Consider the following 25,940-nt stretch of genomic DNA (forward strand, 5'->3'; position numbering starts at 1 on the left):
ACATCTGGCACATAAACTCGGTCACGGAATCTCATGATACTATTCTCATTAATTCTAAAATCTACATCTTTACCTTAATTGATCAACACCAACCAATCAATCAATCCCAAGTCAAGTTTTAGACCTTCTCTGATATCTTCAAGAATACCACTAGTCAACTTTAGCATACCTAACTTCACACTGTTAGGAGTCATCTCACACACCAAACAAAAATCTCAAAACTGCTCGATCAAATCGAACTACCAATACCGACACATGCAAGGACTTCCTACTCAGCGCACATGCTACCAATTAGCCTTACTAGGATGGTAACTCAAACCAAAATCACAATCCTTCATAAATTCAATCCATCTCCTCTGCCTCATATTCAGTTCTTTATGATCGAACAAATACGTAAACTCTTATGACCATTGAACACTTTAAATCTAGAGCCAAATAAATAATGTCTCCAAACTTTAAGCACAAACACTACAGCTTCCAACTCTAAATCATGGGTAGGGTAATTCCACTTATGAACCTTCAGCTATCTCGAAGCATAAGCTACCACCTAATGATTCTACATAAGCATACTGCCTAAACCCATCTTTGAAGTATCACAATACACAACGAAAGATTCACCCGGACTCGGCAAAATCAAAACTAGTGCTGACGTCCGTTTCTCCTTGAGCCCTTGAAAACTCTCTCCGCACTGGACATCCCATACATACGCTTACCTTTTTCGAGTCAATTGAGTCAAAGTTAAGGCTAACTTCAAAAAGCCTTTTATAAACCTTCTATAGTAACCATCCAAACTCAGAAAACTTATGATCTTAGTAACAGACTTCGAAGTCTCCCACTACAACACAGTTTCAACCTTCTACAGATCAACTGATATACCACCACTAGAAATCACATGACCAAGGAAACTCACTTCACACAACCAGAACTCACACTTGGACAACTTCACACATAACTTCTTCTCTTGTAAGGTTTGTAGCACAACTCTTAGATGTTCTGCATGATCTTCATTTGTCTTGGAAAACTTTAAGATATCATCGATAAACACAACCATAAATTGATCAAAGAAACGATGGAAGATCTTATTCATATACTCCATAAACACACATGGCGCATTAGACACGCTGAACTGACACATTGAATACTCGTAGTGACCATATCGAGTTCTAAATGCAGTCTTCAGAATATCTTCTAGATTCACATGAATCTGGTGATAACCCGATCACAAATCAATCTTACTGAAAAACATAAGATTCAACTTATTGATCCATAAAATCATCAATTCTAAGAAGAGGATACTTATTCTTAATAGTAACCTTATTCAATTGTCGATAATCAACAAACAACCTCATGCGACCATCCTTCTTCTTGACCAACAACACTGGCGCTCCCCACAGAGAAACACCAGGTCGAACAAACTTCTTTTCAAGCAGATCTTCTAACTGTTTCTTCAACTCGTTCAACTCTAAAGTCGGCATTCTATAAGGTGCCATCGACACAGGACTAGTATCGGGTACTAAGTCTATGGCAAAATCATCCTTGCGCTCTGGCGGAAAATCACTAATATCATATGGGAACACCCCCAGAAAATCACGCACAACTGGTAGCTCACCAACCACAAATTTGCTTTCAACCTTCAAAGAAGCGAACATCATAAACACGCGAGCCACATCCTTCAAAGACTCATCTACTTGCTTAGCTGACATAAACATATGATATTCAGCTACTTCGAACTCTGGAAACATTACGGACTTGTTAAAATAGTTGATATGAACGTGGTTGAACTCTAATCACTTCATTCTTATGATAACATCATGTTGACTTAATGGTGAGAAGACTAAGTTAATACCAAAGTCCTTAATATAGATAGTGAAAGGGAAATTCAAACAAACTCGTGAAGTAGTCACCAAACCACTAACTGAGGTATTAATGACCATACTCCTAACCATATAAGACACACCAAGATTCAGCTTTCTAGCACAATCAAGAGATATGAACAAATGCGTCGCACCCATGTCAATCATACCAATCATAGAAAAACCATTAATAAATCATGTACCTTGAATCAAGTTATCATATCTAGTGGCCTTTGATCACTCAAAGCAAAAACTTTCCCTCTAGACTGAACCTCCTTTGGTTTCTGGAAATGAATAGTAATGTGAATTGGTTCTCCACAGTTGAAGCAAGTCAGCACATTACTCTTACAATCAGCAATACAATGTTATGTCTTCCCACACTTGAAACATTTCTGACCATAATTCTTACATTCATTAGCATGATGACTTATTCCTATATAACTAAAACATCTTACAGAAGCAGGCGTGCCTCCCCCACTTGTCTCTTTCCACCTAGGGCTGGACAACGGGCCGGGTTGGGCGGTTTCGGGCCTAAAAGCCTCACCCATCCCAACCCGCGGTTAAGCCATATAAGCCCATTTTCGCCAATTTTTGTAATCGGTTTGGACGGGTTGGGTTAGGACGGGTTGCGGGTTATGCAATCGGTTTAATCAGTTTTATTGGGTTGATATTATTTTGAGCCCAATAATACATTTTGATAATATTTTGAGCTACAAATTACTACAATTTAGATTCAAAATAAATTCAAAGTATCAAAAACTTCAATCCAAAATAACAACTGTTATGCTACTTCCACACAGTGAGAGGTTCATGTGTTCTACAAGACTGTCTTGGAGACAGCAGATCCCTGACATGGCCCATGTAAACTTCCAACATACTCATTGAAAAAGTAAAAGAGGACGAAGCATCCATTGACGCTTGACGAAAGAGTTCTTCAATAGCTCGAGGAATAATCCCTAACTGCTCATTTGTACCATCCTAAAATTAATCATATACAATCAGAAACCACAACATACATTGGATAACATTAATTAGCAGATGAACACAATTTTGACATCACTGACCATGGTGAATGTTTTGCCTGTGCCGGTTTGACCATAAGCGAAAACGCACACATTGTGCCCGTCCATTGCAGATCTTAGAATTGGCTCCACTTCAACAAAAACACTTTCTGCAGATGTTCATACAATGGTAAACACAGTAAAATTTGGTACAAATATCAAATAATTAAAATTAGGTAACACAACAAAATGGAATTTGATAGAGTACTAACCTTGAGTTGTATCTTGATGAAAAACCTTATCAAACGCAAACTCTTTCCTTGTCCCACCAAACTTAACTCGAACTCTCTCTGATTCAGCTGATACAGGTTCATAATTTCTTCTCTTCTCATTCCTTGATCAGTGTAAACTTTTGAAACCCTGAGGGGATTTCTGCCTGGTGAACTTTTTTGTAGGATATGGTGAATCACTATTTATGGGAAGCATGCGTCTGCTTTCATTTTCAAATTGATCGAGTGACAATTGTCTCACCATTCCACCTAGGTTACCTATAGCCTCTTTAGCAACTACAACCTGCAATAAAATTATATTAATTTGCATCCTTGAGAGATATTCCATCAGTTATAAGCAAGGATTCCAAGCACATACAACTCTAGGATGAAGGTGAACATCTCCCTTTGTGTCACTTCCATCTGCAACTGTGTCTGCAACATATGAGTTGTCATCTGACACAGATGTTTCATCAGCGGGACTACTTGATATAGCTTGCACAGATTTCCAAACAGCACTAGCTGCCTCAGCTTCAGCAGCTGATGCCTCCCTCAGTTTCTCCAGAGAATATTTGTCCAAGCTGGTAAAATCAACACATATCAAATTGTCATAAAATTTAAATAGTCTGTGCACAAGAATGATAAGCTAGAAGTGTTTAGCTTCTAAAAAAGAAAAACAAACAACATACCCTGGGCCACCAAATGACGGGGTTTTTGGTCCATCATCCAAACTTGGTGTGTCTCCATTATAATTTAAGTTAGGCTGATTAAGTTTGGGACTAGCAAAAGGTGAACCTGGTGGCGAATTTTCAACTGAATCAGAGTTTGAAACCTGAGTTTCAGTTTCTGAAGGCAGCAGTTATTTCCATTCCCATATAGTTTACACCAATTGTTTCTCCTGTTTTGCTAAACACAGGTTCTACATATATCAAAAATGTCTTAGCTCCAAATTGTTCCTGCATGGCCTCAAAATGTTCTATTGACACAATTAGCAATACTTCATATAACTAATGGACAACCGACCATGACATTACCAACTTCAATTCATAATTAATTAGTAGTAAATCCAACTAAAAAACCACATAGATAATTAATACAATAATATATTGTTTGATGCATACCAAAATTTGGCTAGCTTGAATATCTTCAAAATCCACAGGACAAAATATATATTATTTGACCATTGAGTAGTCACAAAATATAAGTCACATATGACTTCAAAAAACATAGTTGAACTGAAAAATTAAACAAGAAAAATATTAAGCTTTAAAAAGGAATAAAGTAATAAATAAATCAAATTAATAAAGTAAATATACCTCCATATTTTTCAAGCACAACCAGAAGGTTGTGGCTGAGACGGTAAAGATCCTCTTCTTGCTGTAGAAGAAATTTCTTCAAATTCTAAAATAATGAAATAAACATTTTTTTAGAAATATATAACAATTATGAAATAAAGATATAACATTTTTAAAAATAATTTTACCTGCTATAATATCTTCAGAAAGCTCAAAATCTTCCATGAGGTTCAAGTCTTTGAAATAGGTAAAAGACAGCTTTAACCAATTCTGGGTGCAAATTAATGCCTCTGCCGTTTCAGGTTTTAGGGAGCTCCTATAAGTTTCTAAGACTCTTCCTCCCGTACTAAAGACACTTTCTGATGCAACCGTAGACACTGGTGTGGCAAAAATATCTTTAGCTATTGTAGATAAAATAGGATATTGTGTTGAATTGTGTTTCCACCACACAAGAAGGTCAAATTTAGGATCCCTTTTGACACACTTACTAGAGTAAAAACCCTCAAGCTCATTTTGTTGATCAATCGAGTCTTGTTCCTCTAAATGTTGCTCAAAAGCATCGGCTCTAGCCATTAGTGAAGGACGGCCAACTGTTGTTTCATCATTGGAAACATTGTTTTCACCATTACCAAGAGGTTGTCTATTATGATTTTGGTCATAAGCTTGCTTATACCAATCATACAATTTTTGTAAGCTCTCTTTTATAGATTTGACGACTCCATACATATCCTTAAAAGTCCACTCAATATAACTCAACTTGTATCTTGGATCCAAAATGATTCCAAAATAAATCAACTTGTTCATCTTAGTAGCACACCCCCAATATCTATTATACTTTTCCATCATGTCCCCACCCACACTTGCAAAAACACCATTCAAGTTCATAGTAGCTTGCTTCAACTCACAATAGATCGCAGACACTTGGTGAAAAGCACTATGCAAACTCACACTTTGAGAGGTGGAAAAAACATTAGTTGCTTCATAGAATAACTTTAAAAAAGAGATGAAAGCTCTAACAATGTCCCAATCATCACTACTAGGAGGACTACCTTTTCCAAAGAACTCCCTATAACTCGACTCTTCATACTCAAGCTTATCAAAAGCAGCTTAAAACTTCTTTGCAGCCTCAAGTATCAAATATGTCGCGTTCCAACGAGTTGAAACATCGAGACATACTAGTTTTTTACAAGTTATTCCAGCAAATTCAATGCACTCTTTAAACTTGGCTGCCCTATGAGGTGAGGACTTGACAAATCTAACAGCATCCCTAACACTAGTAATAAACAAATGCTTATCTTTCAAACCCTCATTTACCACCAAATTCAATATGTGAGCAGCGCACCTCATATGAAAACATTTTCCATCCCCCATCATCCCATTCATAGTTGATATTTTTCTATGCAAATATGCTACAGCTACATCATTTGAAGTTGCATTATCAACAGTTATGGTAGACACATTCCTAATTCCCCAATCCCTTAACACCTCTTCAATCTTCCTACCTACCGTATCACCCTTGTGGTTTGGAATAACTGTGAAGCTTATAATTCTTTTTTGATAGTTCCATTCGTTATCCACAAAGTGTGCCGTAAGGGTTAAGTAGTTTTGATTTTGGATAGAAGTCCAACAATCAGTAGTAAGTGCTACTCTATTGTAGTCAGACTTAAAGAAGGCTTTTAGTTTTTGTTTCTCATCCAAGTGTAGCTGAAAACAGTCTCTAGCTACTGTACGCCTAGATGGGAGAGTAAACTGGGGCTGCATTACTTTAGAATAATACTTAAAACCTTCCCCCTCAACTGCCCTAAATGGTTGTTCATCTAGAACCACAAAAATTGACAAAGCTTTTCTACAAGCTTGCTTGTCAAATTTGGAGCTAACATGACCCAAACTAGATCCTTCTGCAGAGGGGTATGTCAAAATAGTTTGGGTGGGATCAATGGTTCTAGGCTTCTTTGCACATTTTAGAATGTGATGGTTCATGTTGGTGGTGCCATGAGTCCTAGGGTCACATAGGTATTTTTTGTGGCAGTGTTTACAAGCTGCAGTTGGTGTATCAACTAAGTCATCTGGTAATCTAATAAAGTGCTCCCAACAAGCAGATGATTGCCTAGAACCACTTGCACTAGCTTTCCTCTTCTTTGTAGGTTGGGTATTAACTAATTTTGCTCCAACAACTTCAGTTGTTGCTGTTGAACCAACTTTATTCATGACATATTGAGTAGGTATAGTTTGATTAGGCTGACCCATCACTGAAAAATGACGGAGCCATAATCAACATAATTGAAGGAAAAGCAGGTTGCAAAATTTAAAATAGAAATCAAGTAAAAATTGGCTATTTGAAAAAAGTCATTAACAGATAAAATAACATGAAAATAGATGATATCTATTTGAGTTGAAAATGAAATGCACTGAATTTCTACAATGACTTAAGAATGTTTGGATAACTTACTTCAACTTATTAACCAACAAAATTTACTTTTAATTATAAGTTCAACAAGATAATTTGTAAAAACAATTTGAAAGGTCCTAAGAAAAGCACTTAAAGTATGAAAAAAAGCAATAAATGGTGCAAGCTCTTACTTGTTTTCTGCTTTAGACAAGTCATAATCAGAAACAACACCAACCTGCAGAGAATAAAGAACAATTCAGAAATAATTTTGATGACAATCCTGCAAAATTGTGGTTAATTAATCGCATCAAATTTGTTTATATCAATGAAGAATACTACAAATGCAGTCAATGTCACTCATGTTTGTATAAATGCAGTCAATGTCTGAACTGATTGAAAAGATAAGAAAAACCTGAGGAAAGAAACGGTGGGGGTGTATAAACAGTAATCGTGTGGTGCTGATAAATTCACCACATGGAAATAGATCCTAATTATAACCCTAACTGGAGTGTATAACACACATTAACCGAATTAACCTTAACATCATACACTCCATGTCTAACCATATCACTTCTATGTCATCACTCATTCTTTTCCATCCCTTGCTGAACCATGTCTCACACGCCAATTCAGTTTCATAACATAGGTCAACAATTTGGTTATCTTCAGTTCGGTTCAAGTGCATTTCACAATGGGAAGCAAATAAATAACTCAAAGTCTTAACAATCAATCAATATAATTACCAAATATGAAGACAATTAAAGGAGTTGCAACTTGCAAGGTGCAGCATTTCAACCATTTTGGCACAAACACTTTACATCCTCAATAAACAACAATATAATAAAGTTTCTTTAATTTCACAATTTTTCTAGAAATTGCTCAGCATAAAACTGTTGAAGACTAAATCCAATCAAAATAATGCGTATAAAACTCCAAAAATCATCAACCACATGAAATTCATAGGTACGTTACGGTGCGTTTCCGAGCATCATCCGAAAAACCTCATACTCCATCGTATATAAAAACCTAGGTGGTGAACGGTGATTGAATACATACCGGAACGGAATTAGGGTGAGTGTGTTGGCGGAAAAGAGCGGCGAGCCACGAAGCGTTGGAAGATGAGCTGAGGTGTGGAAGCAGCGGAAACCGAAAGCGACGCGTGGATTGAAAATTGGGCGGTGAGTGGTGAGAGTTGAAGGTGGTGGGTGGTGAATGATGGTGGTGGAACGATGTTGAGAATTGAAGCTAGAATATTGTCATGGAGGTGCGACTGTGAGTGAGAGAACAAAAAATGCTTTGGCTGTGAGTGAGAGAACACCGTGTGAGTGAGAGAACAGGAAATACAGAATGAACTTGGCTGCTGGAAAACCCTAGGAGGTATCTCAATTGGGCGGGTTAGGGTATCCGCGGTTCAGAATTTTGAACCCGACCCGCCCATATAAACTCAATTGAAACTGCTATATTTTAATCACTGGCCCGATAGACCGTTTGAACCCGCCCATTTCGGTTTTCTTTTTCGGTTACCGACGGATTTGGCCGGGTGAACGGTTCTTGTCCACCCCTATTTCCACCTAAAGCCTTCCATTTTTATTTATCATCTAGATCCCCATAAGGTTTTCCACGATTTTGATTTCCATTTTTCTTCTCATTAACACTTTTATAGTGAGTGGATCTAGCACGACTATCTTCATCGTAGATTCTACACTTATTAACCAAAATAAAATAATTAAGGATAAGCTAGTGAAAAAAATCGTATTAATATATATTTTGAGGATAAGCTAGTGAAAAAAATCGTATTAATATCTATTTTGAGGATAAGCTAGTGAAAAAAATTGTATTAATATTTTAAAGAAATAAATAATTTAAAGATAAATAAATAAAAAATATCTATTTTGAGACAAAATGAGTATGAAGTTATGAATATTTTTTATAAGAAAATAATAGATATATATTATAATTAAAAAGAATACAAGGAAAAAATTAATAATTAGAATTTAATTAAGATGCATTTACATTATAAAAAAAGTTATATATTAGATGGGGGAGAAATTTAATTTTTATATTAATTACCTATAAAATTAAAAACGGATAATACAAAACTTTTACACGTATACTAATTAATCTCTAATAATTATATTAGTTGTTAAGCGTTTGAACTCTAGATCTTAAAGCAAATCTTTCAACAATAGTGTCTCCATAAGAAATAAAAAACAAAAAAAACTCAACAACTGAGGTGTCGATTTCCTCATGTTATTGGTATGCATGTGCAGTTACTCGTTCCCTGGCACGCTCACACTGCGTAATCACGCACGCTACATGTTTGACGGATCTCCTCTCCTCTCAGCGCAACCTAACCGCACCGAAACAAACCGAAATCGATTCCAAAACCCCTTTATCGGCAACGATTGAAGAAGGAAAAATGTTGAAACGCGCAACCGCTACTCTCAAATCAACCCTTTCTCTTCACATCACAAAGGTAATTAACTAACATTCTCATTCTCTTTCACTTCATCGATTTCGTATTCTCACTTTCACTTCTTTCTCGTTTCAGGAAGGTTCTAAGCACAACGGTTATCATTTCCATAGATTTACCACTGGATCGCCTTTGCATTTTCAGGTACGAGATTTTGTGATTTTGTGTTTGTTTATTGGAAAGAGAATCGTTTTGTTTAGTAAATCATCTATCGGAGATGATTTTGTGAAAATGTTTGGTATGATCACTTTTTAACTTTTTCACTTGTATTAAGAATTTTTTTGTATAATTAATGTTATATTCTGTATGTAACTATTACTACTAAATTTTTCTTTGTGAGTAGATGTACTGTATTTGTTTATCTTCCAAGACAAATGAATAGTATTAATTAAACTTATGTTTGGAAAAAAAATGCATCTAGTAATTTGAAAAATTACTTATATTTGAGGACATATGAATTTTGTCAAAGGGTTCTTATAATTATGGTGGAGGGAGTTGTTTTTATATTTTTGTTCTGATTCTCATTTTTTAAAAACAGTAATAAATGGATGGAACACTCGTAGGCTATGTTTAGATATCATAAAAAATGAATGGAGTAGAATGTAGCGGAGCGGAATGAAGATTCCATTCCATCGTTTGGAAATTTTAGAACGGAAATTCTTCATTCCGCCCAAATCGGAGGGGAAGAAGTATGGTGACAAGTGATGGAATGGAATGGAATCCATACCACCCCATTCCGCTCCATTAGATTTTAATTGATCCAAACAATAAAATACCCCTCCATCCCATACCGCTCCGCTCCATCCCATACCATCAATCCAAACAAAATATTTGGCTATGTTTGGATTTGAAGGAATAGAATGAAATTTGGTGGATTGGAATGGTATAGATTTATGTTGCACAGTTTGGATTGATTAAAAAAAAGGATGGAATGGAGCGGAACCAGATGGAATGCATTCCATCCCATTGCATCACTTTCCATCATTTTTTGTACCCTCCAATTTGAGTAGAATGACAAAAATTGCTCTATTCCGTCATGAAATACACAAACAATGGAATGATATCTTTATTCCATTCCATTCCGCTCTATTCCGCTCCGTTTGTTTTACAATATTCAAACATAGCATTAGATACGCTAAAACGAACGGAGCGGAACAAAGTGGAATGAAGCGGAGTGGAACAGAATGGAATAAATATGTCATTCCATTGTTTGGGTATTTCATAACGGAATAGGGCAATTTTCTCATTCCGCCCAAATCGGAAGGTATAAAAAGTGATGGAAAGTGATGGAATGCATTCCATCATGTTCCGCTCCATTCCATACCTTTTTAATCAAACCAAACAATGGAATATGAGTTTATACCATTCCATTCCGCCCCGCTCCATCATATTCCATCAATCCAAACATAGCCTTAAAGATAGTTATGTTTTTTTAAAGTGGTTTTTATAATAAAAACTTTGTAACATGACAGACTCGAAATCTGTCGATAGTCCTTGAAGTTAGTATATTAAGATCAGTCTCATTAGTCTTTAGCATATTTTCTATATATAATAGCAAAGACACAAATTTTCATATGCTTTTAGGGACTACTTATTATTCTTATATACTATGCAGACTTAGTAGGAGAGATATACTTTAGAGACTTAGTAGGAGAGATAGTGTCTTTAGCATATTTTCTATATATAATAGCAAGGACACAGATTTTCATATACTTTAGGGATTAGTTATTATTCTTATATACTTCAGAGACTTGGTAGGAGAGATAGTGATACTTGAAAGACTAAATTGATTTTAGTTTTTTAATACTTGAGGCCTTTGGGGTGGAAGCAGTGTTATCAAATATCAAATAGTGGCGCCATGGCCTGTGGATATACATGACAATTTTTGGGCTCGCCACAATGGTAACATCGACCGATATTGTGGGTTTTTCTGTCATAATCAGCTATAACGGCGCCGCAAAGCGGCTGGTATGGCGGGATTTTGGCTCGCCGCCATGGATCACCGTCCGCCATCGACAACACTAGGTGGAAGCTATTTCTCATCAACTGCATTTTGATATTCACTATCTGTGTGCTAAAGTCAGTTACTTGTATGAATTCTTCTAATCAATGTTTATTGTTCCTTTCTAATTGGTTAGTTAAATTTTTTGTTTAATATCATCATTCACTGTATGGTTTTTGTTAAAATATAATCACAAGTTTGTGGATATATTCAAAACTTAAATTGGTAATTTCGCTGAAACAACTTCTTGATCACTTTTTATTGCTTTTAATTTCACTTGTTGCAGTTTGTGACTCAATGATTTACTGTTTATATAGCCGAAGAGTTTTCTGCTTTTGAATAATACTGTCTCAGAGTAAGATACTTCAGTGATCTCATTGTTTCTTTGTTCCCTTTGATGCAGGAAAAGGACTGGGTTTGTCCCAAACATAAAGATACGGTTATAGCTTTTGTTTTAGGTAAACATTGATGCTTTTATTGTTGATTAAGTTGCAGTCAAACCAAAGGTAGCATTTTTGTAATTAAAGTGGAAATAAGAAATGAAAATACAAAACACTTTTTCAATCTAAATCAGAATTGTCAAATTTCTGCCACAGCGAATTTTGTGCCAACCCACATAGGCCACAACACCTATTATATCCACCATAGTACGCAATACCATATTTATATGGTGGATTTTTGGCTGACAGCCATAATCCGCCATTGATAGCACTGATCTAGATAGACCCTTATTTTGATGAATGCCTGTGTGAGTTTCATGCTGTTCTCTTCCTGCATATCCTATGTTTCTATGTTTGCAATAAACGTTGTATATAGATGTAATGTCTTCATATTTAAATTTAACATTAGAATTGGTTGGTACACTGCTGAGGTTGGTAGGACCGTTTTCTTGTAATTTTAAAGATTGACCACAACAAGATACACAAGTTAAGCTAATGCATGTTGATTGTTGATAATGTCTAGAATTGAATGCCACTATCTTTTTCTTTAACAAAGAATCTCTCTATCTTTAAACTCAAGGATATTGGGAAGTATAATCAAGGGTGATTAATGCTGGAGCTGAGATATCTAGGATGTTTATATATTAGTCAAGTATATGTCTACCACTCTGGAAAACTTGTTGATTCTCCAGAGTAAGGGCAAGTTGATAGATCAGTAAAGGTGTATGCAAGGAGAAACAAGAGGTAGTCACAGTCTAGTAAGGCCCGATTATTTTATTTATTTATTTCTGTAGGACAGTTATGTCTTTGATGTGATTGTTATTTGAGTGGTTATGGCAGTTATAGGTACAGGCACGTAGATCAGTTATGTTGTTGTTTATGCAGTGTTTGAAGTACAAAACTCTGTGTTAGGAGTATATCCCGTGTCTTGGCGTTTTATTATAACAAGTACTACAATTCTGGTTTATACTAGAACAATAAGTAGCCATATTTTTCTAATTCTGTGTTTGTACTCTTGAGTCTAATACAAGTTGTGTAGAAAGAATTAAAAAGTTATTTGCAATGCTTTAAACTAATCACTTGAATTTATTACTCTTTTGTTCCCATGTTCTAGCTGGATACTACTACACAAATGAGCATGGCTGAAGTCTAACAATAAAATGGCTAGGCTTAACCTATCTTGAATCTTGAAATAAACCCGACTAAATTGAACTAAGGACTACTAACTCTTGTTATATGGGAATTTTTTATTTATTTAAATAGGTTGCCACAAGTTATTAATGAATCAATTTACTATTGTTTTTAGTTGCCCTTAAATAAGTGATATTTGATAATCAAACATTGTTCTCATGCTCTCAGGGGGGCCTGGTAGTGGAAAAGGTACACAATGTGAAAAAATTGTAGAAACCTTTGGATTTAAGCATTTGAGTGCTGGTGATCTTTTGAGGAAGGAGATGGTTTCTGATAGTGAGTATGGGTAATTTTCTTATATTCTAATTTTATATTTGTTTCCTTGGTGAATATTTATGATTTTAACAATAAAAACATCAAAGACAGCTCTATGATTCTGGATACAATTAGAGAAGGAAGAATTGTTCCATCAGCAGTGACTGTCAAATTGATTCTAAGAGAGCTGGCATCTGGTGATAGTCATAAGTTTCTTATTGATGGTTTCCCTAGAAGTGAGGAGAACCGCATAGCTTTTGAACGAATTGTAAGTTTGAATTTTTAACTTTATTGATCCCTAATAGTGCACTGAAGGGCATTTTTTCACATAAGAAAACTGTCAACTTAAATTTGAGTTGAAGGAAGTAATGTTCTTTTCCTACGCCCCCTTCTTTCTAATGTTAATGAACTGATATAGTATTCAGGTTATTTTTGTGTCCGCACCGAATTTTCTATGCATTGAATTAACTACAAAATTGCAACATCCTCTTTATACCTTTGCAAATGCACATTTTGTCCTTATTAGAACAAATAATTTCATGTATTCTACTAAAACACTCTTCCTTATGCAGACTGGCTCTGAACCAAACTTTGTTCTTTTCTTTGAGTGCCCTGAAAAAGAGATGGTGAAACGGGTACTGAGCCGCAATCAGGTTATTATCAAGTTCTTCATGATGTATATCAGCAAATGATTAGAAACTTCTCTTTGATATATGATACTCATTTTATGCAGGGTCGAATTGATGACAATATAGATACAATGAAGAAACGACTTAAAGTATTTGAAGCATTAAATCTTCCCGTGGTTGATTACTATGCAAAGAAAGGGAAACTTCACAAGGTTATTGTCTAGTTCAATTTTCATTTGAATTTAGTTGAACTAGCATTATTGAAACACTTGAGCGACCTTCACTTGCCCAGAAAACTACCTTTTCTCTTAACCTTTTGGTATAGATATTTATTATTACTTACCTTTTAAGGTGTACGCTACTTTGCTGCTTCAATATTTTGTTTACTTTCTTCCAGTTGGGAAAATTCACAAGCTAGTCTTTTGTGGGTTTCACTTAAATTATGATTAGACTTGGGATTTAGCTGTATGTTTGTTGTGCTTTATATATAGATGTGATTAGGGGTGGACACCGGTTTGTGTCAGTTTGCAAATCCTCCACCCAAAGACAACTGAAGATTACAAACCAACTTCCATTCCTATCCATTGTCTCATCTGACTGCAAAATCAGTCTCTTGATTTTATCGGATTCTGGCTAGGTGTTAATTATGATAACTATGCGGCGGGTTTTTTATACAAGAAAATTAGCTTCTGACAGAGAGTTGTGCATTTCTTTCTGCTTAAAGAGTTATACTTAATTATATGACAAGCTACTCTCTGCAGATCAATGCTGTGGGAACAGAGGATGAAGTATTTGAGCAAGTTCGGCGAGTTTTTGCGCAAGTGAGGTACAGATTCAATTGTCTTATGATACTTAATAATATGCTGTCTTATGAAACACATATTTATTTACTTGAAAACTTGTAATTCTGAACTATGCAGTACGGTTACATGAAAGCTGTGTGATTGGGTTGCGAGAGCATTGTGGCATTGGGTGAAGTTTTGAAGGGACTCTATTTCCTAGTTAACTACAAGATCCAGATTCCTGTCTGATTTGTTCTGGAATTAGGCAGGTCTCCAAAACTCATCCACTAAAAACTTTCAAAGTGACTGGTTGAATCGATTCGAGGTTTGAGTTTTTTTAACGCGGTCGAATCTTATCCCTTGACAGAAATAATAGTAGGTGAATGTAAATGTTTGATACACAAACAAGCACTGTTGAGTAATACCAACAGTGTGTTGGTTCAAGTAAAAGGATTTGGATTCTTTTGAATCTGTAACTTTGAATTTGATTTATATTTATGTGCAGGAAATAATACTGGGAGGGATTTTGACATGAGTTGGATCCTACTTGTAAGGAAGGGCCCTAGAGTTGGTTCTTAGACATTAAAAATATATTTTTGGTCAAATATATAATAATACTACTAGCTTAAACGTAACATCATACACAAATCTGAATCTGTTGATGGACACATTGTAAATTGATTCCTCCAGCAACCGTCCTGAATAGATGGCGAACACGTCTATTCAAAATATTTTAAAAGACTTTTATTTAATTTAAGTATTTTTATGGCATTATACTTGGATAATCATGATTTTTTAACTGATTTTTTAAAGAATTCAATCCAAACCTTTTACAACTTAAAAACATATTGTGGTATTAAAAAAATATATATTTTCAAAGATTTATTTTATGAAATGGGTTTTGATTGTGGGATTTTTGAGTTTTTGGCATTAAAAATATTTTTTCAAAATTCAAGATTTCAATTAAGTCTTGGGACACCGCAAATTATAGGTTAAAACCTATAAAAATGGATAGGGATCGGTATGAACACTTTGACATCTATCTATTATTATTTAAAATGTACGTATATAAATTATAAAATATTATTTAATATAAGTGGTTTATTTCAATAATAAATAAGTGTTAATTTATTTCATTAATAAATTATTTGAAAACTGTTTAATATTTTTAAATTTTTTGAATTATATGTTATTTCATGATTGACCTATTTATTTTTAACAAAAATGCGGGTCACATATAGGACACGGGTACATGTGTCAACTTTGACACCCAAATGAGTAGGCATGACAACGGGGCGGATCAATGACGGTTTTTATCTCTCCCCAAATCCGAATCCCCAAACAATTCCCGTTCCCCGCCCCAAATCCAAACGGGGATGGAGAATCAAAATCCAAATCCGTCCCAAACGGGTTTGGGTTGGGTTTAGGTATCCCCGTCCCCGCCAATATTCATTTAGTGAAATGATTTTTTTAATAGAAATAGTTTTCTTTTCTAAAATAAAAGAATCTAAAAAAATTTCATCCATACATTTCAAATATTTTAAATAATAAATTCAAATTAAAATATCAAAACATTGACCACATATTTAATATTCTAAATTATCAAAAATAAATAATAATGTATATAATGAATTAAACGGGGCTGGTTCGGGGACGGATTCGGGGTTAGTACTAGTGTCCCCATTATCCGATCCGTTTTCATATTTTAAAATCGGGGAAAACCCAAATCCGAATCCAAACCCAATCAAAACGGATTTTCCCCCTCAACTTCGGGACGGGTTCGGATGAGTACCTGCGGGTACGGCTAATATTACCATGCCTACAAACGGTATGAGTGGTTTTTTTTCCTAATTAAATCTCATTTCTTATTTTTATTTTATAATTTTAATATCTCAATCATTTATGTTCTCTTCGCATTTATTTGTTTCACCGGTGTTTTTATTCATCACTCATCTTTTTTATTTTTATTTTATTTTTTTATTTTTTATTTTTTTGGCATTATCTCACCCTATATTCTCTGGCTTTTTTTTTTCTTTTTTTCTAGAACAAATATATAAGAGAGATTGTTATTTTTTATATTTTTTTATTTATTGATTGATAAATTTAATTTATCATTTGAAGTATAATCATGCAACATAGTTTTTTGAGATTAATTATTATACACTGTCAGTGTAAAAAGTTTTACACCGTCGGTTCATCACCATCACCCGTTTGTATTACTTTATAGATTTTTAAAATAAAAGTCAAACTTCTTTTAATATCCAACGTCTATAATTAACTGATGGTGTAAAACTTTTTTGCACTGACAGTATACTTCAATTAATCTCTAATTTTTTCTAAGAACGTCACTTTTAACTTTATTTTATTCTGTATCATATATTCTTTGAGATATGACGTAGGACGGTAATAAGTGAGATAAGACGGTAACAAGTGAGATATGACGTAAGGTGATAATAACTTAAAATAAAAATTGATTATTAATCCAATCCTTTCATTCTTTAAAAAAAATCTAGTTAAGATAATAATGATAAAAATATTGCTTATAAAGATATAGACTCAAAAATTGTAATTCTTTTGTAGTATCTATATGAATCGCCGTAAAGACCACAAATTTACACTAACATAAGTAATTAAATTAACACATGAAACAACCATCACAAGATAAGTATATAAACTCTAAAAAAATATAATTACACATCTAATTATCGTATGTATAGAAACATATATTATTTAATACAATAATTTTCTTGATTGAATGATTAATAATCATAGTTTCAAATTGAGATCTATAATAGTATTTGCAGCACAATATAACATTGTATTTCACATATTTTACCACAAATATAATTGTGATCATAGTTTAAAACCATGAATTTTAATAGGAAAGTCTATTTACAAAAGCAAGAGCATTACTAGTCAATGAAGCAAGATTACCAACACTTGTTTTAATCTTCTTTTGTACAGAAGATCTCACTTCCATTTCATCAAACTCATCCGTACATGTTCCCGCATTTGTTATAACCGAACTCATCCATGTCTTTATAGTATCCCATTGAAACTTCTCATCATTAGTTCTAGTTCCATTCAAATGCACTAGCCCATCAGCTGATTGCTCGAGCGAATCCACCGAGTCATCGACGTTTTCGCTGCAATCGGCGATAACCAATGTTTCAGCATGTGTTAGTTTCTTTGAACTTAGGTTTTTCAATGTCATTGATGCACTTCTTGACGATTTTAGAGCTAGGTAGATAGCGATTTTGGTGAGTGTTAAAGTGTTTGTTTTGATTTTTGATGTGTACGGGGAAAGTGACTTGTAGCAAACGTTAGGGTATGTGGTTGAGTTGCATTGGTTCTTTAAGAACTTTTTGTATGTTGTTGATGTGGAATTTGTGGTGGTGTTTGGTGTAGATGTTGTAGATTGAATTAGTGTTGAGATGAATAGAAGGGTGAAGGTTATTTTGAAGAGATTATGCCATTGGAATGCCATTTTTTTTTGTTGCTTTCTATGCATTGGTTTAATACAAATGATTATAAGGGGGGTTTTATATATGATAAGTTTGGCAAATTTGATAACTTGTATGATAAATTGATTTTGTTCACAAGCAAGTCTAAACCGTACAAGAAGGGATTGCATGTGGCACATGTTGATTTCGTAGTATTGTCAAAAGACACGTCATTACATGAATCTAGATCGCGTGGGATGTAATATAAGATCAAATAGTTAACAGAAAAAAATTGGGACGCACATGATGATCTCATAATTGATTTGATTGGAATATATTGAACTATAACAATTTATTGTAGAAAAACATATTTAAATTGGATTGGCCGGTTCAACAGATTAAACTGAAAACCGGATCTATGTTTAGATAAAATAAGTCTTACAAACTGTTCCAAAAAACGACTTACAAACCGGAAAACCGGTTAAAACCCAACGGGTTCAAGCCGTCTAAAGGGTAAACCGTATTTTTAATTTTTCTATAAAAAATCGCATTTAACAATTATAAGATGAATATGTATCATATTGGCAATGAAGAAAAAAAAATGAAGGAGTTTTTGTACGGTTGAAATGAGTAGAAAATAGAAGAATGGAAGAAGAGAATAAGTTTGGGTGGCGGCGCTGCAAGCTGCAAAAATGTTTAGGGGAAATAAGTTTAAGTGTTTTAGGCTTTTTAATGTTTAGATCTAAATGGGCTTTATAAACAAATGTAAATGGGTTATTTATGCGAATTATGAATTTCTTAAAACACAATAAATCTTTCAATTATACTATGTGAATTTTCATAAATATCATTCATTTTTGAAGATGTATATTCGAATGCATCTCTTCAACATTCAAATAAGATCATTTTGGGAGACGGCGCTCTATATGCTAAGTAACTTTTATTTTGGAGATGCATCTCCGAAACATTTTAAAAAATACCTTAATAATTTAATAATTTAATAGATATTTTGGAGATGCATCTCCGAAAATATCTAATATTCAAAGGTGATGTAAATTTTAAAATGCCGCCTATAATTTTGGAGATGCATCTCCAAAATATCTATTAAATTATTAAATTATTAAATTATTAAATTATTAAGGTATTTTTTTAAAAATATAAGAGAGAGAGTACATTCTCTCTCCTACGTGTTTGTACATTGTCGCTAATTGGATTGACGCTCTTATGTGTTGTACACAGGCGCCAATTGGATTGACGCCTCCTTTATTTTGAGTTTTTTTTTGTTTAAAAGTTGGTTACTTTAGAAAATAATTGGAAAAATAGGTTATTTTGGGTATATATTTGAAAATACGATTTATTTGAATAAAATTTTCATGGCCTTGAGTCTCTTTTGAAAATAACAACTAAAATATTCAATCAGTGAAAAATACTAAATGCACTACTTAATATTGATAAAAGTTCTTCTTCTAAAATGATATTTTCCCTTCTCTAATGAGTTTATTAGGCTTTATAAATGTCTTCCAAACAATACTTATGGGTTTAATGAGAACATTGTCATCAATGTTCAATTTAGACCAAAGGTCTTAAGGGTTTTCTGAAAAAGGATGTAGTATTTAATAAAAGAGGTTCAGTGAGATAGTCAATGGTAACTTGTGATAAGATATCGTAGATCGGGAGTATTATGGGAGTTTGGAGGGAAATGATGGTCATTTCAGATTTGGAGCGATGGGGAAGAAAAAGATATGAATGTTAATGGGTGGCACAGGTGAAAGCATGTGATGGAGGGAGAAAGGGTGGGCTTGCATAGGGGATACAATATGTGAGTGCATGTTGCATAATCTTATTAGTAGAAAAGGTAGGGCCACACGTTAGTGGAGAATATAAGACTCAAATGGTTCATAAGGAGGGAGAGAGAGAGAGAGAGAGAGAGAGAGAGAGAGAGAGAGAGAGAGAGAGAGAGAGAGAGAGAGAGAGAGAGAGAGAGAGAGAGAGAGAGAGAGAGAGAGAGAGAGAGAGAGAGAGAGAGAGAGAGAGAGAGAGAGAGAGAATTCGTTCTCGCTGTACACTTAATCTAGTCTTCAATGGTAACTTATTAAAAATTCGTATGGTTTTCCACTATTTTAAAAATAAATGTATAAAGTTTTGGTTACTATGAATAATCATATAACATTGAACACTTTAAAGCCAAATAATTATTTAGATAACACAAATCTAAATCTAAGTTATAACTTTTTAAGATAATGATAACATCAAATCTTAAATTTGATACATACACAAAAACTTTACAAAAAACATTAGATTCTCTAATGTATCTTCTATCTACCACTCACACTCAATCTTTAGAGTTGAACACCACAACAATGAGATTTCTTGGTTCAAGGTTGAAGGTAATTATGCATCTTGAAAAAACTTATACAATGCCTAAATAGGTATAACTCAATCAGCACTATGATATTTTTCTATAGGTTTGACTCAAGAGAGAAGGTGTGAAAGAAATAATACATGAACTTTTTGATTTTTAAAAAGTATGAATTGTGATTATTTTTAGACTACACAACTGAGCATATTCTACATTACTCATGAATGTGAAGTATGCTAACATATATATAGGTAGACAATAATTATTTATATAGGTGTTATAGGTTAGATACAAAATATGTGAGAAAATGAACAAATGATTAGATTCAAATCATATATTTATAATCTGAATAAAAGGAAAGAATATCTTTGAATCAATATGATAAAATCTAGTGGCTTAATTGATTCGAGTTATGATTTGAATCATGTGATTCAGATCAAGTGATTGCATGATTCGAGTCACACAACCAAAGGTGACCACGATTTGACTCTTGTCTGACTATGATTCAAGTCAAGGTCTTTCTGATTCGAATTAGGAACTTCGTTGATTTGAGTCACAAATACTGACCCAAAAAAACTTACACATTGAATTATTGATTCAAGACAACCATATCCTTGATTCGAATCAAACACAAAAACTAACTGTTTCAAGATTTCTAACTTGTGATCAAGGCACACATACAATTGATTTTGACCATTTTCTTGAACATAAAAACAATATTAATGGTTTCAATCTAAGTGAGTGAGAGAGATAAGTCAAGGTACATTTCTACAATAAAACGAATAAATCAAATAACAAATAAAATGATACAATAAAATGATATAGTCAAATCACAGATAAATTGATAATATAGAAATATTGAAAAATGAAGCAAAACATCAAAATTATACATATGAATTTAAACGAAATCAATACAGTTACCAATAACTCAATTTCACACGTCCCCATTGATTTATTTTCATAGGAAAAAGTAGATTTTTAAGTGGTTAGGGGGGTATTAATATCTCACATTTCTTTCCCAAAAGTGTTGTTAGGATGGATGACCTAGATTTCTATATGATAGGCGTGAACCAGAGCGTGATACAACCAGTATTGTAGCACGTGACAGACATGTGGGGAGCGTGGCAGACTAATTTTTGTTATTTTTTGTCCCACATACTTTTGAAAAAAATGGCTTAGGTGTATTTTTTTAGAGAGGGTATAATTTAGGATCCAAGGGTTAAAAATTCAATGGGTGGCCCAATGTATAAATTTGAACTAATTTAAGTTTTAAATTACGACAAACTCATTTTTTTCAAATACACCACTTGACTTCATTTCACATTTTACTTCCTCATATTTTTTCTCCCCTCATTCCATATTTTTTCCTCTGCGTTTTTCAGACTTAGTTGAGCCAAATGTTCAAAATTTCAATGTAATCCAGTGTCATTTTCTAACCCAATATTGTTCACTCATTCCTCCCAAAATTTAAGTAGGAGTGGGCAAAACTCAAAATTTGAATTTTCACCATAGTAGAGCCTTAGCAAGAAAACTTGAACCACATGGTTTACTTGTCCAACCCGTAAAAAAACAGGACAAAAAATATTTAGCTAATTTTTGGGATACTATTTTAATGATGATTGGCTACTTGAATGTTGTTGATGTGAAATTTGTGATGGTGTTAGATGCAGAGGTTGTAGATTGAATTAGAGTTGTGATGAATAGAAGGGTGAAAGTTATTTTGAAGAGATTATGCAATTGTAATGCCATTTTTTTGCTTTCTTTGTATTGGCTCAATAGAAATGCATTAAGGGGGATTTTATATATGATAAATTTGGAAAATTTGATAGACATGATCTATATGATAATATCTTTAAATTCAACGGTAAACTTTGTTATACAGATATCCAATAAAGAGTTATTAGAGATATCATGCTACTAAGTTTGACACCTTGATGTCATTTGATCCTGACCCCATATATTATATATAGATATATATATATTATATATATTATATATAGATATATATATATATATATATAATATATATATATATATATATAATATATATATATCTATATAACATAACAGATGAAAGATTTTGATATAAGATAAGATTGAGGTCGCGTGTTCGAACATCGACTCTAGCATTTATAATTTTAATTAATTATTTTAATAAATTGTAAAAAATAATGTCAAATAGAGTCAAACTCATGTAATTGAAAAATGCAAGTTCTATCATGATTAACCAAGTTAATCAAATTTTTGGCCCTATTTATATATAATAATCATTTCATAATCATTAACCTTAAATATAAAATTTAAATAATATACATTTTCATAATTAATTATTTAAAAATTAACTTAAAGATTTTCTATAAACTAAATTTTTATAATTGGACAATATTTTTCAAACAACACAATTCACCATTTTCATCTCCCGTGTTTGCAATTGCATGTTGCCCAAATGACTTCAAACATAAGAAATGAAAATGTTGAATTGTGCTGTTTTGAAAAATGTTGTCCAATTATAAAAATTTAGTTTATAGAAAATCTTTAAGTTAATTTTATTAATTAAAAAGAGATTGAGTATCAGGATAGAAAAAAAGAAAGAAAGAAGAGAAAGAAATAAATCGTAAAGAAAATAAAGAGGAGAGAGAGAGAGAGAGAGAGAGAGAGAGAGAGAGAGAGAGAGAGAGAGAGAGAGAGAGAGAGAGAGAGAGAGAGAGAGAGAGAGAGAGAGAGAGAGAGAGAGAGAGAGAGAGAGAGAGAGAGAGAGAGAGATGAGAGAGAGAGAGAGAGAGAGAGAGAGAGAGAGAGTGTGTGTGTGTTTCGGCCTAACCACTTGACATACTCATGCCCCCAAGAATTTTCTCTTGATATTTTCACTAAAGATGCTAGCTTTTCATAGGTAATGCCAACAAACCTTCTTAGAATCAAATGAAAATTTTAACTAGCTAATCCTACAAACCAAATAAGAGATTTTAGCACGCTAATCTCTAAACCAAATAAGAGATTTTGACAGGATAATCTCCAAACCAAACAGAGCTCTTAACAGATTGAGCTCACAAACCAAGTAGAGATTTAATCAACTGGTCTCAAAAACCAAATAGAAAATTTCACCGGATAATATCAAGAGTCAAATAAAAATATCCTTTAATGATATTGAAAAGGAGGTAATACTCTCTTTGGTAAATTACAATAATTCCACAACACTAGAACAACTCTCACAAATATTTTTCACTCTCAAAGTATTAAGACAATTTTGGTGAAGAAAGAAAAAAATGAAGTAGAAAAGAGTAGAAATGAGAAAGAATATTTCAAAATTTATTTTCTAGTGTACCAAAGAAATTAGGAGAAAAATATACACGAGAAAAAGTTTATCAAAAAGAAAAAAGATCTATGGGCTTTTTAATGACTTGATTGATTAACTATAGGACTTAATCGATTAAGAGCTTCAAAAAGACGATAACATTAACCCCAAAAAGAAAACCCTACAAAAATTATATGATATAATCAATTAAGAGTATTTATAATCGATTAAGGAGTATTTTTCATTGATCTAATCCTTTCGACTATGTTCTTAATCGATTAGGCAATGCCAAATGCTTCCAAAATGACTAGGAACACTCCTTGGTCAATTCTTCATGAACCTTAATAATTTTCTAGAGGTTTTAGGGTGTTTTAGTAAATTGAGTGAGGTTTAAAAACTTTTTCAAGAGTGTGTGTGTGAGTTACCTTAGTAATTCTAGAATTACTCTTATACATTTACATTTAAGTGATCACTTAGACACATGACTAGACGTTTTTTCACACTTCCTCTCTTTCATGACTCTGAAGCTTCAAGATTCCTTACTTGATTCATTATTAATTTAATACTTCATATATAACTTGACTATTTTTTTCTAATTATGAGGCTTAATATACATTCTTTTATAGGTGTCATCATCAGAGGTTGTTGGACCAAATATTGTTGGGGACTTTAACGAATACTATTTGACATTAGGTGTTATCATCATTGAATTTGACTTGATATCTTAATACCACAAAGAACATATAAATAAATTCTTCTTCTTTACATATTAATATTTGACATAATGCCTCTTGACATATAATGTTATCGTCATAAAAAACACCACGAGTATCTGGCAGTTGCAGATAGTTATACATGCCAACACAAAGATCCATATTGCAAAGGAAGAAAACATGAAAACAATTTTTTTGAATTTTCATTAAAATATTAATAGTGTGGGCAATACGTTTTCAATAGTTAGAGTTTACTTATAATGGGAGATGAGTCTCTTTTGGAAATAGAAACTAAATTATTAAAGTAGTGATAAATATTAAATGCACCCCTTAACATCGATAAAAGTTTTTCACCCAAAATAATTTGTTTCCTTCTCTAATGAGCTTATTGAGCTTCATAAATATCTTTCTAAAATAATATTGGGCCCAATGAGAACCTTGTCCTCAGTGTTCAACTCAGGCTAGTCACTTGGTGGGACTAAAAGGTTGCGAGTTTTTAAAATGAAAGTAGTATTCCATGTTGATATTTGATGGGATTACTGATGACTTCTCGACAAGTGTACCGATAATGTCGCAGTAATAAAATAAGATCGAATCCATATGGACTGCTATTTAACAAGCCAAATTTGTGCAATGCATATAAAATAGTAAATGTGTGTGTGTGTGGGTGGGTGGGTGGGGGTGGGGGTCAGGTTCAAATGCGAAAAGAAAATAAATTTGGTTGACAAAAATAAGAAAGTGGCCATGTTGTGTATTCTAAAAATAATATTGGGCCCAATGAGAACCTCGTCCTCAATGTTCAACTTAGGCTAGTCCCTTGGTGGGACTCAAAGGCTGCGAGTTTTTAAAATGGAAGCAGTATTCAATGTTGATATTTGGTGGGATTACTGATGACTTCTCGACAAGCGTATCGATAATGTCGCAGTAATAAAATAAGATCAAATCCATAGGGACTACTATTTAACAAGCCAAATTTATGCAATGCATATAAAAGAGTAAATGTGTGTGTGTGTGTGTGTGTGTATGGGTAGGGGGTTCAGGTTCAAATGCGAAAAGAAAATAAATTTGGTTGACAATAATAAGAAAGTGGTCATGTTGTGTATAAAATACCTTACTTCTCTATTGTTGATGTTCGATGCATTACATGAATGATATTATCACTATAATCCCACAACAAATTAACAGAACCACTATAGCAATCCCTTGTGATATAGTTCACTAATCATTACTCGTAATTTCCTATCCTTAGTCCACCAACGTAAGCAGGATTAGGCAATGCAACAAATCGTTAATTCCTAAGCCACTACTTGGGGTCTCCTATCTGTATTCAACCAGCGTAAGCACAACAGTTGCCCTAGGTCCAACACATAGACTAACGGGCAATATTCCATATGTGCCCAAAATCAAATTAAAAGAGTATCTCACATAAAAATAATTAAGAACAAGAAGCAATTGAATAGAATTATAAATTAAATTACTCAGGCAATATCAAATCAAACATATGTCATAACAATATCAAAATAGGTTCATCAAACACAACCTAACCTATAGAGA

At 33.4% G+C, this 25,940-nt stretch overlaps 2 protein-coding genes and 1 long non-coding RNA gene across 5 annotated transcripts; 1 reads left to right on the forward strand and 2 right to left on the reverse strand.

Annotated features, from left to right (window-relative positions):
- Positions 1-3,991: 3,991 nt before the first annotated feature.
- Positions 3,992-4,710, reverse strand: LOC127101492 (uncharacterized). The gene is made up of 4 exons (XR_007794648.1): positions 4,607-4,710; positions 4,440-4,524; positions 4,245-4,358; positions 3,992-4,099 (listed from the first exon to the last, which is right to left on the reverse strand). It is a non-coding gene; the product is annotated as an uncharacterized LOC127101492 (long non-coding RNA).
- Positions 4,711-8,987: 4,277 nt separating this feature from the next.
- LOC127101494 (UMP-CMP kinase) lies at positions 8,988-15,111 on the forward strand. Of its 3 annotated transcripts, none has more exons than XM_051038921.1 (9): positions 8,988-9,283; positions 9,359-9,424; positions 11,686-11,740; positions 13,082-13,189; positions 13,276-13,436; positions 13,741-13,821; positions 13,902-14,009; positions 14,559-14,623; positions 14,718-15,111. In XM_051038921.1, the coding sequence occupies exons 1-9, from the start codon at positions 9,227-9,229 to the stop codon at positions 14,728-14,730; spliced, it is 714 nt and encodes a 237-aa protein (XP_050894878.1). In that variant the 5' UTR covers positions 8,988-9,226; the 3' UTR covers positions 14,731-15,111. The 3 variants fall into 3 exon arrangements, with proteins under 3 accessions (XP_050894878.1, XP_050894877.1, XP_050894879.1); XM_051038920.1 differs by having other exon boundaries at positions 8,990-9,283; positions 13,082-13,199; positions 13,280-13,436; XM_051038922.1 differs by lacking the exon at positions 8,988-9,283 and adding an exon at positions 12,303-12,466 and having other exon boundaries at positions 9,362-9,424; positions 13,082-13,199; positions 13,280-13,436.
- Positions 15,112-17,214: 2,103 nt separating this feature from the next.
- On the reverse strand, positions 17,215-18,105 carry LOC127101495 (pectinesterase inhibitor 4). The gene has a single exon (XM_051038923.1). The coding sequence runs from the start codon at positions 18,088-18,090 to the stop codon at positions 17,455-17,457; it is 636 nt and encodes a 211-aa protein (XP_050894880.1). The 5' UTR covers positions 18,091-18,105; the 3' UTR covers positions 17,215-17,454.
- Between the last annotated feature and the right edge of the window lie 7,835 nt (positions 18,106-25,940).

This window comes from Lathyrus oleraceus, chromosome 7 (genome assembly GCF_024323335.1).
Source record: "Lathyrus oleraceus cultivar Zhongwan6 chromosome 7, CAAS_Psat_ZW6_1.0, whole genome shotgun sequence".
In the NCBI taxonomy this organism is placed as follows: Eukaryota; Viridiplantae; Streptophyta; class Magnoliopsida; order Fabales; family Fabaceae; genus Lathyrus; species Lathyrus oleraceus.